The sequence below is a fragment of the Formica exsecta genome, unplaced genomic scaffold (assembly GCF_003651465.1).
Source record: "Formica exsecta isolate Colony F162 unplaced genomic scaffold, ASM365146v1 scaffold579, whole genome shotgun sequence".
In the NCBI taxonomy this organism is placed as follows: domain Eukaryota; kingdom Metazoa; phylum Arthropoda; class Insecta; order Hymenoptera; family Formicidae; genus Formica; species Formica exsecta.
Genome location: NW_021853052.1, coordinates 224,179 through 239,990, shown reverse-complemented (window position 1 = coordinate 239,990; position 15,812 = coordinate 224,179). Strand labels below are relative to the sequence as shown.

Here is a 15,812-nt window from a genome sequence, read left to right as displayed (position 1 = left end):
TTTTCCTTTTTTCCTTTAATACTCTCTCCTTCTCCCTTCCCCTCTCCATTTCACGTCGTTTTAACGGGTCATTTAAGACGCGGGGGAGAAGGTATCGATGTTTTTTTTTTTTTTTTTTCCTTTAATACTCTCTCCTTCTCCCTTCCCCTCTCCATTTCACGTCGTTTTAACGGGTCATTTAAGACGCGGGGGAGAAAAACTTTAGGTATCGATGACTCTATCGCGCGCGAAGTAAAACGCCACTTGTATCACTCTATTCAAGTGTCACACTTGAGGTCGAGACCTTCTAGTACCGAACTTAAAAACTCCTGGATGAAATAAAGATCGTTTTAGGATCGAACAACAATGTATCTTTATATCCTTAGAAAATTCGGCGTACACCCACACAAATTGCCGCATCGGGCAATTTACAAACGTATTCGGACTTATTTAAGACGAAAAGATTATACTACGACGAGGAGAGAGCTCCGAAAATATCAGAGATTCAGCTGTGCATTATAATATCGCTTCGGAAGATTGTTCTTTTGTAGCATAGATGCATTCGCTTTTTAATTAACGCGATTGGTTTTTCTACTCGAGAGGAAAAGAAGGGCATTTTCGAGTCTTCGCGGCATCGATCCTGACGCGAGGCTCTCTCTCTACTTTCTTATTTCGAGTCAACAGTGTTGAATATTGCAACATGCATGCGAGCATTCCGCGAAATGTGTTATATGTATGTATGGGTGCGCGGTGTGAATGTACAATACTTGTACGGCACGACACGCGGTATAGTCTAGTCAGGGTCGAATTATTATGGCTGGCTTCCATTTACAGGGCTGCATGACGATTGACGATCGTGTAATACCCGCCGTGGTATTGCTATATGCAGGAAATTGCGAGCAATGGAAATTCTTTTATTTAAACATATATGTGTCTATTCGCGCCCGTTTCAATTTGATACGCGATCTGCGGCTTTTAAATGCGCGCAAAATATATTCGAATAGAATATATTCTACACTCTACTATATAGTTTGCATTAATTTAAATATTTTAAAAATTCTTATTTTCAATTTTCAATTGGAATTTTCACCTAATTTTTTTTATAAAGGATATGTATATTTTCTAAATTAAAATGATGGGCTAGAAAAAAAAAAAAAAAACGGGAACGGCGTGTTATGAAAAACCTGCGCCAAATCGCAATGAGATTCGTGTATAATAAAATATAGTCGTCCATTAGTATGTTCAACTTTTTCCGCCATCGGCCAACTGAATTATACGAGCGGATTAATTTTCCTGCATTGCTTGTCTCCAGTGTTGTTCAACTTAACAGCCGTGCAGACAGCGCGGCATAGACATTATCGTATAAAGTCTCTCTAATGACAAGGCGGGTAAGGAGAACGTAACGGAGAGTCGATGCACAACCCTGGATATGGAAATTCAGTCTTTATAAGGCACAAAGAATCTGGGCGATTGTGAACGGCGAGCAAACTCAAGCAGCGATGGCAGCGCTTATAAATGAGGGCAAATGTTGAAAACGGTCTTTCAGCACAAATTATTCATACACCTTATTATTAGGCACTAACGACCGAAGGGAGATGACATAGGTATTCGACTTGGTAAAAAGTGTAACGCGCGAATATCTCCGAAACGATTTGAAATATCAAGAAATTCTTTTGTCTTGTGTGTGTGTTTGTGTGCGTATCTCTTGTACAACGATCAACAAATTGAAAATTTAAATATCAAAAGATCAGGTACAAAACATAATTAAATACTATTAAAAATCGGAGATTATTACATGTATCTGTTTGCTTTCACGATATATCGATATTATTTAAGTAAAGAATCTAAAATTATAAAATTAAAAATGTCAGAGAGCGAGAATATATACGTGAAATAATCGGGGAAAAATATTATTTGTGAATCAAAAATATATTAAGTCGTAATATTACACATGCTAAACTAACAGAATTGAAATAGTGTAGAAAGGATTGATTAAATATTCTTTTATTATATTTTCCATGCAAACTGACATGTGTCTCTGTTGCTGAGGAAAGCAAATTTTCTTTTCGCGTGGGCGTTCCAAACAGGATTTAGAGTTCATAGTTTAATTAATCGTGTGTGTCAGCTTCATCTCTCCGCGCAACTATTTAAATGCTAATTTGCTCCCAACTTTTCACATTAGCCTGATTTCCATAAGAGAGATTTATTAATCATTCATATTTATAATATCCATTGTTATATAATAATATAAATAATTTTCATTTATCCGTCTAAATGTACTTTTTCATGTAATATTAACGTACGTTCTATATACGATTTCCACATGAAAGCAATTGTGTCGTTTTGCGCGATGTGACATTTATAACATCGTTTGATCAATTTCTTTCTTCATCAATCATTTTTTTTTTATCCCTCTTTATTATCAAACTGTCGTCATAAGCAGATTCAACATATATGTGGCTTAGGAAAAATTATATGCAAATATGTATATCGGGCAGTAATTTATTTATTGTAAAATGAGAGAGAGAGACACGCGTAAAACGTTTTGCGCGTGCAAATTGTTAAAAATTTCAAGATAATATCTTATTGCTAACGTCATTATTGCAGAGATGCGTATTTTAAGATTTTATGAAGCTGTGAAATTTTTTTCGAAATTAAAACGGGAAACGACAACAATTCATGAGAAATATCAGGTACTCGGTGTATAAAGTTGGAGTTTTAATTACAGAATAAACATATATACGTATATAAAAGCAACGATTGTGCGTAATAAATAATATCAAGGCTGTAACATGATAGTTATTCGTTCGCGAATTAAAACGTAATGAATTTGCAGTGTGTGCGCGGGAAAGATGATATTAATCCAACGGTTGAAATCTCTTAGTAGATTTATAGGATATTTTTCTTACAGTCTCATTAACGCCGATATTGAATGCGATCAATTTCTCTCGTCGGTGAGAATCGAATCGAATAAAAAGACGATACGTGTATTCGGACTCGTGACTTGTTGTCAACGATGCGATCGAAAAATTTTGAAGGAAAAGAACGCGGCTGTCCCCCCGATATCGAATCGCACGAACGAAAACGCGTAATGCGTACATACGCGTGCGTAATATGATTAATTTTGTCGAAGAAACGACGATTGTCTACGTCTACGAGGTGAAACGCCAACTGTATATGTATATTTATGAGATCCGTACATACATACACACATACAAACACACACACTCTCTCTCTCTCTCTCTCTCTCTTTTTCTCTCAATCGCACATGTGTCTATGTGATATGCTTTTGTCATTCCTCTCTCTGCACTCTTCTCTCCCTCTCCCCTTCCCACTTCCGCTTCCCTCCCAGGCGCAACAGATATACATACACATATGACGCAGAAGAAGACGTTCTCTCACATCAGATCTCAAACATACGCGAACCGCGCTATGACTCTGTGTTTGTTTGGCGCGTGTGAGCGAACGGAAGAATGGCCGTTGAGGCTGTTCTTTCCCTTATTGATATTATACATATGATGATATTAGGGGAGGGTATAGAGGAGCTCGTGTGGATTGGTCCCGGCGATATTCACGGTGCGCGAAAAGTGATACAGGCCCCCGCGTCCTCACCGCACCTAAGAGCGATTGTTCGAAGAGAAGAAAATCTCGGTATATAAGGAGAGATCTCCTATAGAATAAGGATTTTCCACATTTTTCACCGCTCATTTAGCGCCGCATCGATGATGAATGTAGCCACGCGATTCTCTCTCCGAATTTCGTTCGTCTAATTTAAAGATCGCGTAACAATATCGAGATGATAGAGGGAAAAATCGGAAAGCGCTCACGTTTATCGCTAGATACACTGTAAACATTTTTCTAAAAGTTTAGACACATTTTTGTCTGAATTTTCTGTCTGAAAGAAACTTCAGAAGAGTTGGTCTGAAAATTGAAGCGTGTCTGAAAATTCAGACAACGTTCTGTTTGAAAATTCAGACAGTGTGTCTGCAAAAACGCTGCAGAGAATTCGGTGAAGTTTCAATCAATTTTTTTTTACAGTGTAGGCGGTGAGAATCAAGCAAAATGCATGCGGGGAGAATAACAGTTGTACGGGCGTGTAAATGTACGACGAGCAGATGTATCTATCGATAACCTTGCTATTAAACACGTGCTGCAATGCGGAGATGCAATCTCCACTGTTGTTTATTCGTTCTATCCGATTACGCGAGTGTTTCGTGGAAAAAAAACGGCGCTAACGAAATAATACAATTGCGCGATAGATATAGACGATGCTTGCGGAAGATTGGAACGCGGGGCTTTCTTTCGTGATGAGTAATCGATTTTCTTTTTTCTTTAATCGAGGAAACGTGATATATAGACCGTTTAGCGATGATATTGACAATGCAAAAATGTATAGTGTCGACGTAATGAAGTTTACATTCCCGGGTTTCTACTATGCGGGCGTATCCCTCTCGCCGCGAGTGTGTATTATCTTTCAGAGATCTCTCATCATTTTATCTTAAATTTAGAAGCCACGCGAATGATGCGCGATGTTCACGTGAATCACAAACATGATGATGGTCTGGTGGACGGTATAAGACATTCCGGCTGCACTCTCTTGCGGGATATTTCCGTTTGTCTATTAATCGCCAATTACTCGAAAGTGAAAAACAACATTTTGAAAAATAAGGAACAAACGTTAAAGTCATTCTTGCATCTCTATATAAAAGTGGAATTCCCGTAACTATAGTATTCGATAAATATCCGAAATTATCTGACACGATTCATTTAAGAAACAGACGAAAAAAGAGAAATTACGATTATTTTCATAGTAAATATATATTCAAGAAGAAAGTATATAGAGGAGAGAAAATTAAATTATAAAAATATAAAGTATATTCTCTTGTCTAGAGCGCGGAAATTATAAATATATGTATCACGTGGCGTGTTTATATATATATATATATATTTTATCTTTTAGAAAGCGCGAAAGGAAAAATTTAGATATAATTTTTCTCAAAAAGATCCATGTGTTTTCGACGATATATATATATAAGTGCCAATACACATCGATTCGTTTATCCGCTACCAATGATATTATTTGCGTTATTTCTTTTACAAATATGAAAATAATTCAAATCATGAAGCAAAGGAAGGAGGAAAATTTTCTATTTGCTACACGAGTTTTTCTCTCTCTCTCTCTCTCTCTCTGTTTACACACACAGTTTGTCTATTTAGATCGATTAATGACTCGTACTATAACCGTCGAGAGATTCTCGCATTCGCTTTTATCTCCTTTTTTTCTTCCGTCCCGATGACATATATTAAATATTATTTGGCATCTAGAATTAACGGGGAAGAGGTACGTAGAGTACAAACTGCCCTTCCGAGCAGTTCTTCCGGTGATTACTTCTGTCGCGTGTCCGGACAGAGCGACTCGAGAGCGGCAGAACCACTCGTTTTCCCTTCTTCTCGATTAATTCTACACGTTCCCAGATAAACAATAGATATACACTCTTTGCGGTCTGGCGATAGCCGGCCGCGGGACTTTTACCGGTTTTTTTTTTTTGTTTTCCGGGGTCGGAGCTCAGCCGCCACGCTCGCCACGGCAGTGTTTATTTTGCCTAGCCGTTTGTAAAATTGTGGGCAACAAGAAGCCGCAACGCTTGGACGATGCAGCGAGGTATTAAATTTATTTTCCCACCTCCTTCCCTTCCCTCTTTTTCTTTCTCACTCTCTTTCTCTCTTTCCAAAGCGCGTTCCTGAATGATAACATTTTTTTTACGGATCTTACAGGGAGGAGGGGGGCGGGGGGACAATCTTTGATTAGGGGTACACGCCTAAGCGCGTTCGCTCCGAATTAATTCCGACCAGTGAGTGATAGCCGTCTGTCTCTGTGAGCGCGCTACGACCGCAAAATGGTTAATCCAAACCTCCGGCTCTCTTGGTCCCGTTGGTTCGTAGGTTACAATTCCTCCGGTCTTCCTCTGCAACCCACCATACGAGGAAAAAAAGAAAAAGAGACACTAAAGATTGGTCGATTCGGTCGACGCTTAAGATTCGTACAAAAATCGCGAACTCTGTCTAAATGTTTATCAATCTTGGACGCAACGCACTTTTTTCAGAGACTCGAATAAATGGCACCGATAACACGCTATTAATTTTCTTTAGACGCATGTCGTTTTGAAAGATGAAGAGAAATATGGAGACATTAATAATAAGTAGCACACGTTAGAGAGGTAAACTGGTACGGGTATTCGAATCTCGCGTTTCATAGTCGGTTGTACGATATACATTTAATAATTATGTGTCAAACGCGCATACACATGCGCTTTGCTGCAACGTTTTACTTTACGTCTCGTGCACGACATAAGCATTAACACGCGAAATTTGAATTTGTAAAGAATATACGAGAGATTACTTAGATATAGAGAACGAAAACGCGTATGTGCAAGTGATTGTATAATGAGGATTTTGCAAAATTGCGATTTACGTTATCTTTGATTAGGAGATTGATCTGGTGCTTTCTTTTTTCACCTTGCGTTCTTTGTAATTCCGTCTATTAATGCTAAAACAATAACGATTAAACAATTGTATAAATTTTAATACGGTCAGTAAGATATCAACTTTACGCGCTGAAATAACTTTTAGATAAGTCATCTAAAAAGTCCAAGTAAAATTCATCGCGTGATGATGTGATCTCTCGTGAATAAGCATAAGGTATAAAGAGCACGCAGCAAACGAATACGATAATTTATAGCCGACATGTGAAAAAACCTATATACCGAATTCAATTGGACTTGGTCTTTTTGTCGGATTAATCTCTGTCAAATAGTGAAATTAAGCAGAATTGCGATGCAAAATGACCAGAATTGAAACTTTGTATCGGATTATAGCGCGAGTGCCAATTACAAGATCTTGATCTTTCATATAGTTCTGATTGCGTAGCGGGTAGATTAACAAGAGATAAAGGAGAGTGGAGCTCGCGAGATTCGTGCGAGCGTGAGAATATTTTGTTTTTTCTTTTAATCGAGCTCGTTCGAGTTACCTGTTTTCGTGGCGAACGGATCCTTGGGATGATTGGTCTTAATGGCGTTCATTCGGCGATTCTGCGGTCCTTGGCCACCACCGGGGCACCCGACACCGGGCGTCTGGCCCATGCCGTGGGGCCCAGTGGCGACCGTGCTACCGGCGGACTGCAGATGCAACGATTGCTGGCCGCAGCCAGGGTGTCCGATGGCCCCGGGTCCGCCGGGCCCACCGGGCGGCGCACCTGGTGCCCTCACACGTGGCTGCTCGACGGGCAGTACGCGGCGTCTCTTCTTGGGTAACTTGGCTCGCGCCTGCGTGTGACTGTAATACATCGCAAAGTTGCTAACGATCACGGGCACCGGCAGGGCGATGGTGAGGACACCGGCCAGCGCGCAGAGCGCGCCGACAAACATCCCGATATACGTTTTCGGCACCATGTCCCCGTAACCGACGGTCGTCATCGTCACCAGGGCCCACCACAGACCGAGCGGTATGCTCTTGAAGTCGTTCTTGGGGTTGTACTGAGTGCGCTCCGCGTAGTACACGAGACTGGCGAAGATGACGATGCCGAGAACGAGGAAGAATACCAGCAGCGTGAGCTCCTTGGCCGAGGCGCGAAAGGTCTGTATCAGGATTTTGAGGCCCGACGAGTGACGCGTGAGCTTGAACAGTCTCATTATTCGTATGATGCTCAAGAACTCGAGGATGTCGGCGTTCTCCAGATGGGCCGCGAATCGCTGCAGCGCGAGGTCGACGTAGAAGCTCAGGGTGGCGACCATGTCGATAAGATTCACCGAGCTCTTGATGAAGTCGCAGCGATTCGGGCTCGCGGTGATGCGTATCAAGAACTCCAGGGTGAACCAGGCGTTACAGATGCATTCGATGTAGAAGAAGACATCGTGGGCGTTGGTGCGGGTCTTGTCCACCACCCAGGACGTTACGTTGTCAGTCTTTACCGAACGGTTCACGATCATCGGTACTCGCATGTCCGGATGGGTCTTGAGGCAAAACGAGAGTATTGAAACGCAAATGAAGAAAACGGAGACTATGCTGATTATCTGAAAGATATCCAGATGTACGAGCAGACTTTTAATAACTGTTGCATTTAGCGATTGTGCATAATATCGATGCGTGTAATTCCAACTTGAATTGTACCTTGGCTGCGACGGAGGAGTAGGGTTCATCGAATAGTGACCATATCTGAGGCTTGAGCTTCTGCCACCACGTAAGAGTCCCCTCGTAGTACGCCTCCTCGAAGCCGAATTTCCTAGCTAGTTCCTCTTCGGTGGGTTTCTCGGTGTCGAGGTCCAATCTGTCGAGGACTGTCAATGTTTCCTGCGTGTCCCGGTGCTGCAAGGTGCGTTCGGAGCGAAGAGGTTGGGAGAAAAAAAGAGAAAGAGATGCAACAAGGATTGTTATTCGTACGTGCGAAACTCTTTCTTGCGTGTGTTTTGTTTGCCTTTGCGGCAAATAAAGCTCGCGTGAAAAAAGCGAACCGCGTCTTGCGTGCGTCCTTGCGTGAAAAAGATACCTGCTTGGCTTCGATCGGCCTACTAACTAATGACTTTTGTGATCATGTATATTTGATTTACTCTTGTTTTATCCGAGAAATAATGTTCACATTTAAGACATAATTAACGATTCTATATCTTTTTTGCAAGATTTGCTTTCATGAAAATGTATGAACAGGATGGTTCCTTTAAGGACGATTCAATAACTCTCATTAAATATCTACCTTTATTTATTACGTTTTTTTCATCTCTCTATATTTTTTTTATTATTTTGAATATCATAATTTTGTTTAATCATGTAAAATTAATCACACATCTTTCACTGTGTAGATTCTTAAAATTGACTGCCATTAAAAAGAAAAGACATTAATAAATAAGAGCACTTGAGTGAAAAAACGTCAATGCTGTGCATTAAAATCGTGAAGAAATATGAGTGTGATTTATAATAGAAGACATACAGTACTTTTTTATAGAATAAATCAGCGATAAATTTTTCCAGCATGTCCGATAAATGATTCTGCATCAAAAGACTAATATATACTACAAGTCGGTTTCCGTTCGTTATCTTGACTCGCTTGATAAGCTGGAAAAATTTATCTAGCGGAATATCCTGTATGTATATTCTGCTTTTCATATATACACCTATTCGTATAACGTACTCTGTCCGTAATATACATATAAAATATATAAAAATATAATATATTATTTATAATATAAAAAATATATATATTCGTTTTTCACTCTGGGATCTCGAGTGCGGTCGTTGGTGCACGCTTAGGCGTGATTAGGCGTGATTTAGGCGCGGGTATTTGAGTCGGACATTGTTCACGATATACCTGCGTATAGGTCATCCAACAGCAAGGCTCGACCTGATTGGTCCGCAGACGTCCGTGGGATAGTGCAGCTTCCCGGTGCGATAGTAGTTGAGTACCTGAGCGAATACGCCCGGGTGCCTGTCGAAGAAGTATTCGTTGAGGATCGGGTCGTAGTTGGCGAGGGCCTCGGTCAGACGCGAGAGCCTCGTCGCCGGGATCTTCTTCAGGGTCGCCTTGTACGTCTCGTGCCGGATACCGCCCACGTTCAGAACCACGCGGTTCTCCGCGTCCATGTTTATCAAGTTCATTTTGATCACGGCTCTGCTACCGCCGGCCCCGACGACTCAAAGAAACCCATGTGATCTGCGAACAATTAGCGCAATTGCGTCGCGTGATCCGAAATTCAATCTATCATTCCTCGTCAAACCGATTGAACTTTCTAGAGTTACATCATTTAATTTAATTAATTAGGATTATAATATTATGATCATATTAATTATTTTATTCAATTAAATCAATCATTTGATTTAATTTGTGTTTTTATAAAGCGTGAGAATCGTTTATTAATTTAACAATTTTAATTTAAATCTTGTTTCAAACGTGCGTAAATAATTTTTTTTTTGTAGTAAAATAATTCGAAGGATTTCCAAGAACTTTATTAATTGGACGATTCGTTTCTGTTAAAACACGACAAAAATTGTTTCCTCAAAATTTACGCAATGATTTCTGATCGTACTATACGAGATTAAAATCGTGTAGGCTACATAATCTTATTCTCCGTTATGTTAAAATCACATATCCGTGATCCTAAAAGGATCAAGCGAAGAGCATGAAAACGATTTTATCGTAATGTATTATCCTGGTTGCTTTGACATCCCCGTAATGTCATTTGGATTACATAGCATGGCCCCCGCCGCGACGAGGAATATGTTATAATAGATGCCGTTGCAGCTTCAAATTCTGCTAGTTTCAAAAACCATTTCAGCGACCGCGTGAATCGGGATACGAACTCCGCTACATTTAATATTACGATAATTGTGACGTTTGACATTTAATCAAAAGCCGCTTATACGGCTCAACAGTACGCCTCGTAAATAGTTAGCGCCCGGAACTGTGCCGGCTCTTTAAATCCTCTGTGTATGTGTGTGTGTGTGTGTGTGTGTGTGTGTGTGTCTGCGAGAATCGCATTCATTCAAGTTTCATCCCGTTATTCTCGCGACGTAATGAACGAAGAAAAAAAAGAAGTACAGCGTTGCGAGAACAAGAGTTTGTATCTTTGCTGCCGCGAAAACACACAAGGATTAAAATAAAAATATGTGCGATACAATTATAGAGAATTAAATTGGATTAAAAACTATTATAAATGCACACAATTGAAATAATCGAAAAAATATCTATTACAACTGTATGCGCACAATAGTCCCACTTATGACGTCCGCTGTAAAAAAATTTCTACAAATTTAGACACATTTTTGTCTGAATTTTCAGACAAAAGTAACATCGATACATTTGTGGCAAATTATGCACGCATGTCTAATGTATCTGATAACTCCCGCCGTGTGTGTGTGTGTGTGTGTGTGTCTGCGAGAATCGCATTCATTCAAGTTTCATCCCGTTATTCTCGCGACGTAATGAACGAAGAAAAAAAAGAAGTACAGCGTTGCGAGAACAAGAGTTTGTATCTTTGCTGCCGCGAAAACACACAAGGATTAAAATAAAAATATGTGCGATACAATTATAGAGAATTAAATTGGATTAAAAACTATTATAAATGCACACAATTGAAATAATCGAAAAAATATCTATTACAACTGTATGCGCACAATAGTCCCACTTATGACGTCCGCTGTAAAAAAATTTCTACAAATTTAGACACATTTTTGTCTGAATTTTCAGATCTGGGTGTCTGAAAGAAATTTCAGATTTGTCTTAATCAGCAAAATCATTTTTTTGAAAGTTCAGAAGAGTGTATCTGAAAAATATAAATACGTTTGTCGGATTTTGCTGAGTTTCGCCAATTATTTTTTTTTAATGTTGAGTTATTTATACGTAAGGAACATTCCCAAGTAATATTTTCTCGGTCGTGTAACATCGATACATTTGTGGCAAATTATGCACGCATGTCTAATGTATCTGATAACTCCCGCCCAACGTGTAACAGAAGGTCCTCAAAGATTTCAGTCCTAAATCCGAGCTGGGAGAAAATAAACATGTGATTAGATTTTGAATTATTTTAATGCGCAAAGAAATAACGCGTTAAATAATGATAATCAAAACCGAACAAAAGTTTCTGAATTTATGTCACGGGTGAAATAAAGATTTCATAAGCGCTACAAAGAGAGAAATAAGCAATATATATCTGAAGAAAAAAATTATATTAAAAAAAGATATTAGATTCCATTCCCCTCTTGCTGTATCCTTTTTCATTCAAATTCAGATTCCGCGATGCAGGTTTCATACTCGAAATAGTTGAGTTTATAAAAAAAACGGATCTACGAGAGAGACGTATTTGTATAGAACATTTACCGTGTTCTGTGATCTTCTACCGCGTAAAAGTGGAACTGTATAAAAAAAAAAAAAAAAGAAAAAGGTGTCGCGTGAATCAAAGGGGGACAGGTGGTATCGGTTTTTCAATCCCATGTCGCTTTGTATTGTACATATACGTGTGTGTGTGTGCATGTGTGTGCCAAGTTACACAGTTATAAAAGTTAACACGATAGCTCGCGACTGTTTTTCCTGCGTGACCGGAGTTCCACGATTATCAAATCAGATCCCGCTCGTGGGATTTGTCGCAAGGGAAAAAATCAAATTGCTGGAGGGACATGCGTAAAGAGATGGCGCCATCCGAATTCCGGCGTGCGTTATCAGACGCGAGGTCGACGCGCCAGAGTTCTCGTATTAGCGCGCATGAACGCGATTCTAAATCAACCCTGATCGCCTGGAATGAACCGCCGGCGGCGGCGGCAAACGTCTAGCATCGATAAAATCCGATCGAATCTTCGAGGCCGGTGCGCATTCCCGATGACGTCATACCGTACATACCTTGTATTTTCGCACGTGCACGAGCGGCAGCGTTTCTCGGACGGGGATGATCGACTGGGAGGGGGGAGGAAGGAAATGATCTCGGGAACGTCCTCGTTCTCATATGTATTACAAAAACCCCTTAACGAGACACCTTTTTGTGTGACCGAGCTACAAATTAGCGTCGTTTCCGACGACGATGACGACGGTGGCGGTGAGGGCCGTCAGGCGGCGTCGACCAACCCCGTGTCGCGCGAGAATCGATAGTCTGCGTGCACGAAAGGCTGATAAGCGCCCCGTAACGGCATGACCATCTCGTTTATTCGCCTCCGCGAATATTCATCCTCTTGACTAATCGCTCCCGGAAAAATATCAGACCCGGAAACCTGAAGATTGAAGTCGAGCGAGGGCTCGAGCGAGCCGCGCGAATCAAGCAAGGGCGATTAAAAGCGAGACGGACGATCCGAGAAATCAATGGACGTCAGACTGAACGTCAGAATGTTGGAATACCGGAGTAGGTCGGACGCGAATCGACTAGTCTCGCGAGCAGGCCTGTATAGTAACATGGACGAACGATTCGACAATTCCATATCGGAGAGACTCGAGATGATCCGTTAATCGCACGACACACTCGTCGATCGGGGTGGATGTTCGAATATCCTCCCTCTCTCCATTTCTTCTCTCGCAGATATTCCAAAGGAAAGTGATCCGTCGTGATGGACACGTTTCCACTCGAGCGCGCAAACATTCGACCCTCTCCCTTCGTGACAAATCCCTCGTGTTCGCCTCTTGGATGAATACCCACCCTCGGTCGCGCTCTCTTCATGTCTCGGAGATCTTCCGCGACATCTCGACGGCACTGCTCCGGTTCTCCGCATTCTCCATGTCGTCGCGACGTGACGATGGCGCTCCGCGACGATTGGCGCACCGGGTGATATCGCACAATAAATTGTAGGCACTACGTCGTGTTCGTTTCGTCCCTGAATTCGCGCGAGCGGGTTTCTCTTTCTCTCTCTCTCTCTCTTTCTCTCTCTCTTTCTCTTTCCGTCTCCGGCAGAAGGTCAGGTCAGGCAGGGAGAACGCACCGCGGTCGCAGAGGGCGTTTTCCCCGTCGCCGTGCTCGCGAATGGACGATCATCGGCGGCGGTCAGGCTTTCATCGCGGCGACATCCGGCAACACCAGCACGGACGACTCATCGTCATCGTCGTCGCCGGTTTGCGTCGTTGTCCCCGTGACCGACCGACAGCGGATGAGACGAGGGGCACCGACGGGCGACTCGATTGCAGCGCGTATAGAACTGATCTGACGAGAGGAACGACGACGGCGTCGGCGTCGGCGTCGGCGTCGGCGTCGGCGTCGGCGTCGTCGTCGTAGTCGTCGTCGTCGTCGGAGTGGGGTCGGACGTCGCGAGGGCGACGGAGGGTGCGGAGGATGCGGAGGGTGAGCGCGCGCACCCCGAGCGCTTTTCCCGAAGCGTCGCGACGATATCAAGTGGCTCTCTCGAGTTGCGACCGAGTTCGAAGCGATGACTTTTAGATTCACCTTTATGATTATATTAGACAGAATTCGCGATTTTCGTATAAATCTTAAAAATTATATTATCACGATTTATTTTTGTGCTATGCTAAGTCGTCATTATTGCTTTGGACGTTGTTTCATTCCAAGCACTTTGAAATAGAAAAGATATTTTATGGTACTTGAATTTTTATTGCCTGAAACGGAGATGAATACAGAGAAAAGAGAAATGAAAAAAGAAGAGAATATAAAGAAGAATGAGACGACGATAATTTGATTGATAAATATAAAGAATGTTACATACGCATAAAAATTAAATATAACAGACTTTATACTAATTGATTAAAAGTATAGAATTAAAAAAATACCATAGAAGCATCGTGAAATGCGTATTCGATGCATCTAATGTATAAATGAAATATATTCTCGAAAATGGACAAAAAAGATATTCTACTTTTTATTCGCGATTTTACTAATGTTACAGTTGCAACCGATATATCTCATTTGTAGCATATTTTATTTCTATTTTAAAATGCATAGTTTTTTTTAATGTAGCGATAAACATCAATAATATCAATTCCAATCGACTAATCGCGTTATTCTAATTAATATACGCAAGCTTGAAAAAGAAAGCTGGATATTCAATTGATATTTTATTATGACCGTTCAATGCGCATTATAAATGTAAGTCTGTCCCACGTAAAATTGAAAAAAAAAAGAATCGATGTGCTATTGGATTACGAACTTTGCGGGGTTTATCTCTGCGAAATTTATGATCACATTCCCGATTTCCCTTGTATCATTTAAGATATCGATCTACGTATGAAATTAACTGTCTCTCCATTTCTTCCCAAGGTCTCATTCACGATTAAAATCATGCGATTTTAAAGTTCTCGTCTTTTAATTTCAAATTCGACAAGGCTAACTAAAACCAAGGTATTTTCCTTTCCGAGGTCACGCAATCATCCTCTTTTACTGCCACTTTTTCTTCGATTCGACATATCCTACGAGATTGCGATTTTTCACTGCGAGACGATCAAAACCCGTGGGAAAAAATCCGAGTTACCCCTGTCGTTTCGCCCTTTTTATAGCTCATAAAACATCTGTCTTCATCTCATTCTTCTTTATACTCTTCCTCTCTAATTCTTCTTCTCTCTTTTCTCATCTCTCTACTTTAGAACTCGGCCATATAAATAAGTGAAGGAGGAGTGATCTTTTTTTCTATTAGATTATAATCCTTATTTATATAAATATAAAGAGATGAATAAAATATATATTATACGAAAAGTGATTGATATACATTTATATATTCGATTACAACTTTTTTTTAAAAAAATGTTCAATTCGTGTTAAAAATTATTATATATCGATCACACACATATTCCGTCGATTTGCAAAAATGCCGTTCATTTCTCATTCTTTTGTACACAATCTGTTCTATAGGAACTGGAAGTATTTGTCTGGAAGTATTACAAATCTCTTCATTTTTCATCAACAAAGTTTTTTATCATTTTTATATTATCTCTCAATCACAGATAATATTGAGATAAAATATATCAGACAAAATATATTTTTTTTCTATTAGATTATAATCCTTATTTATATAAATATAAAGAGATGAATAAAATATATATTATACGAAAAGTGATTGATATACATTTATATATTCGATTACAACTTTTTTTTAAAAAAATGACTCTCTCTTTCTCTCTCTCTCTCTCTCTTGATTCGATAGCATATAATTTTCCTAAGAGACTATAGTCAGAAATGTCTAACAATAAATTACATTGCATCTAACAATAAAATTTCAAAGACGATGTTATAAGATTATCAAAACATTTCCTTAAACAAAGATTAACATCACAAAATTAGTAGAATAAAGTATATCATAAAAAGAGTTTTTTAGAGGAGAGAAAGTTAGATATCACAAGATCGTATACAATCATCATTTTTTTTTTT

General features: G+C 40.2%; 1 protein-coding gene across 1 annotated transcript; it reads right to left on the bottom strand.

Annotated features, from left to right (window-relative positions):
* Nucleotides 1-5,515: 5,515 nt before the first annotated feature.
* LOC115242177 (potassium voltage-gated channel protein Shaw-like) lies at nt 5,516-13,636 on the bottom strand. Its single transcript, XM_029818265.1, is given in 6 exon segments — nt 5,516-5,945; nt 7,007-8,048; nt 8,146-8,340; nt 9,338-9,375; nt 9,378-9,679; nt 13,143-13,636. Coding segments are annotated over 5 exon segments (1,587 nt in total). The 5' UTR covers nt 9,625-9,679; nt 13,143-13,636; the 3' UTR covers nt 5,516-5,880.
* Between the last annotated feature and the right edge of the window lie 2,176 nt (nt 13,637-15,812).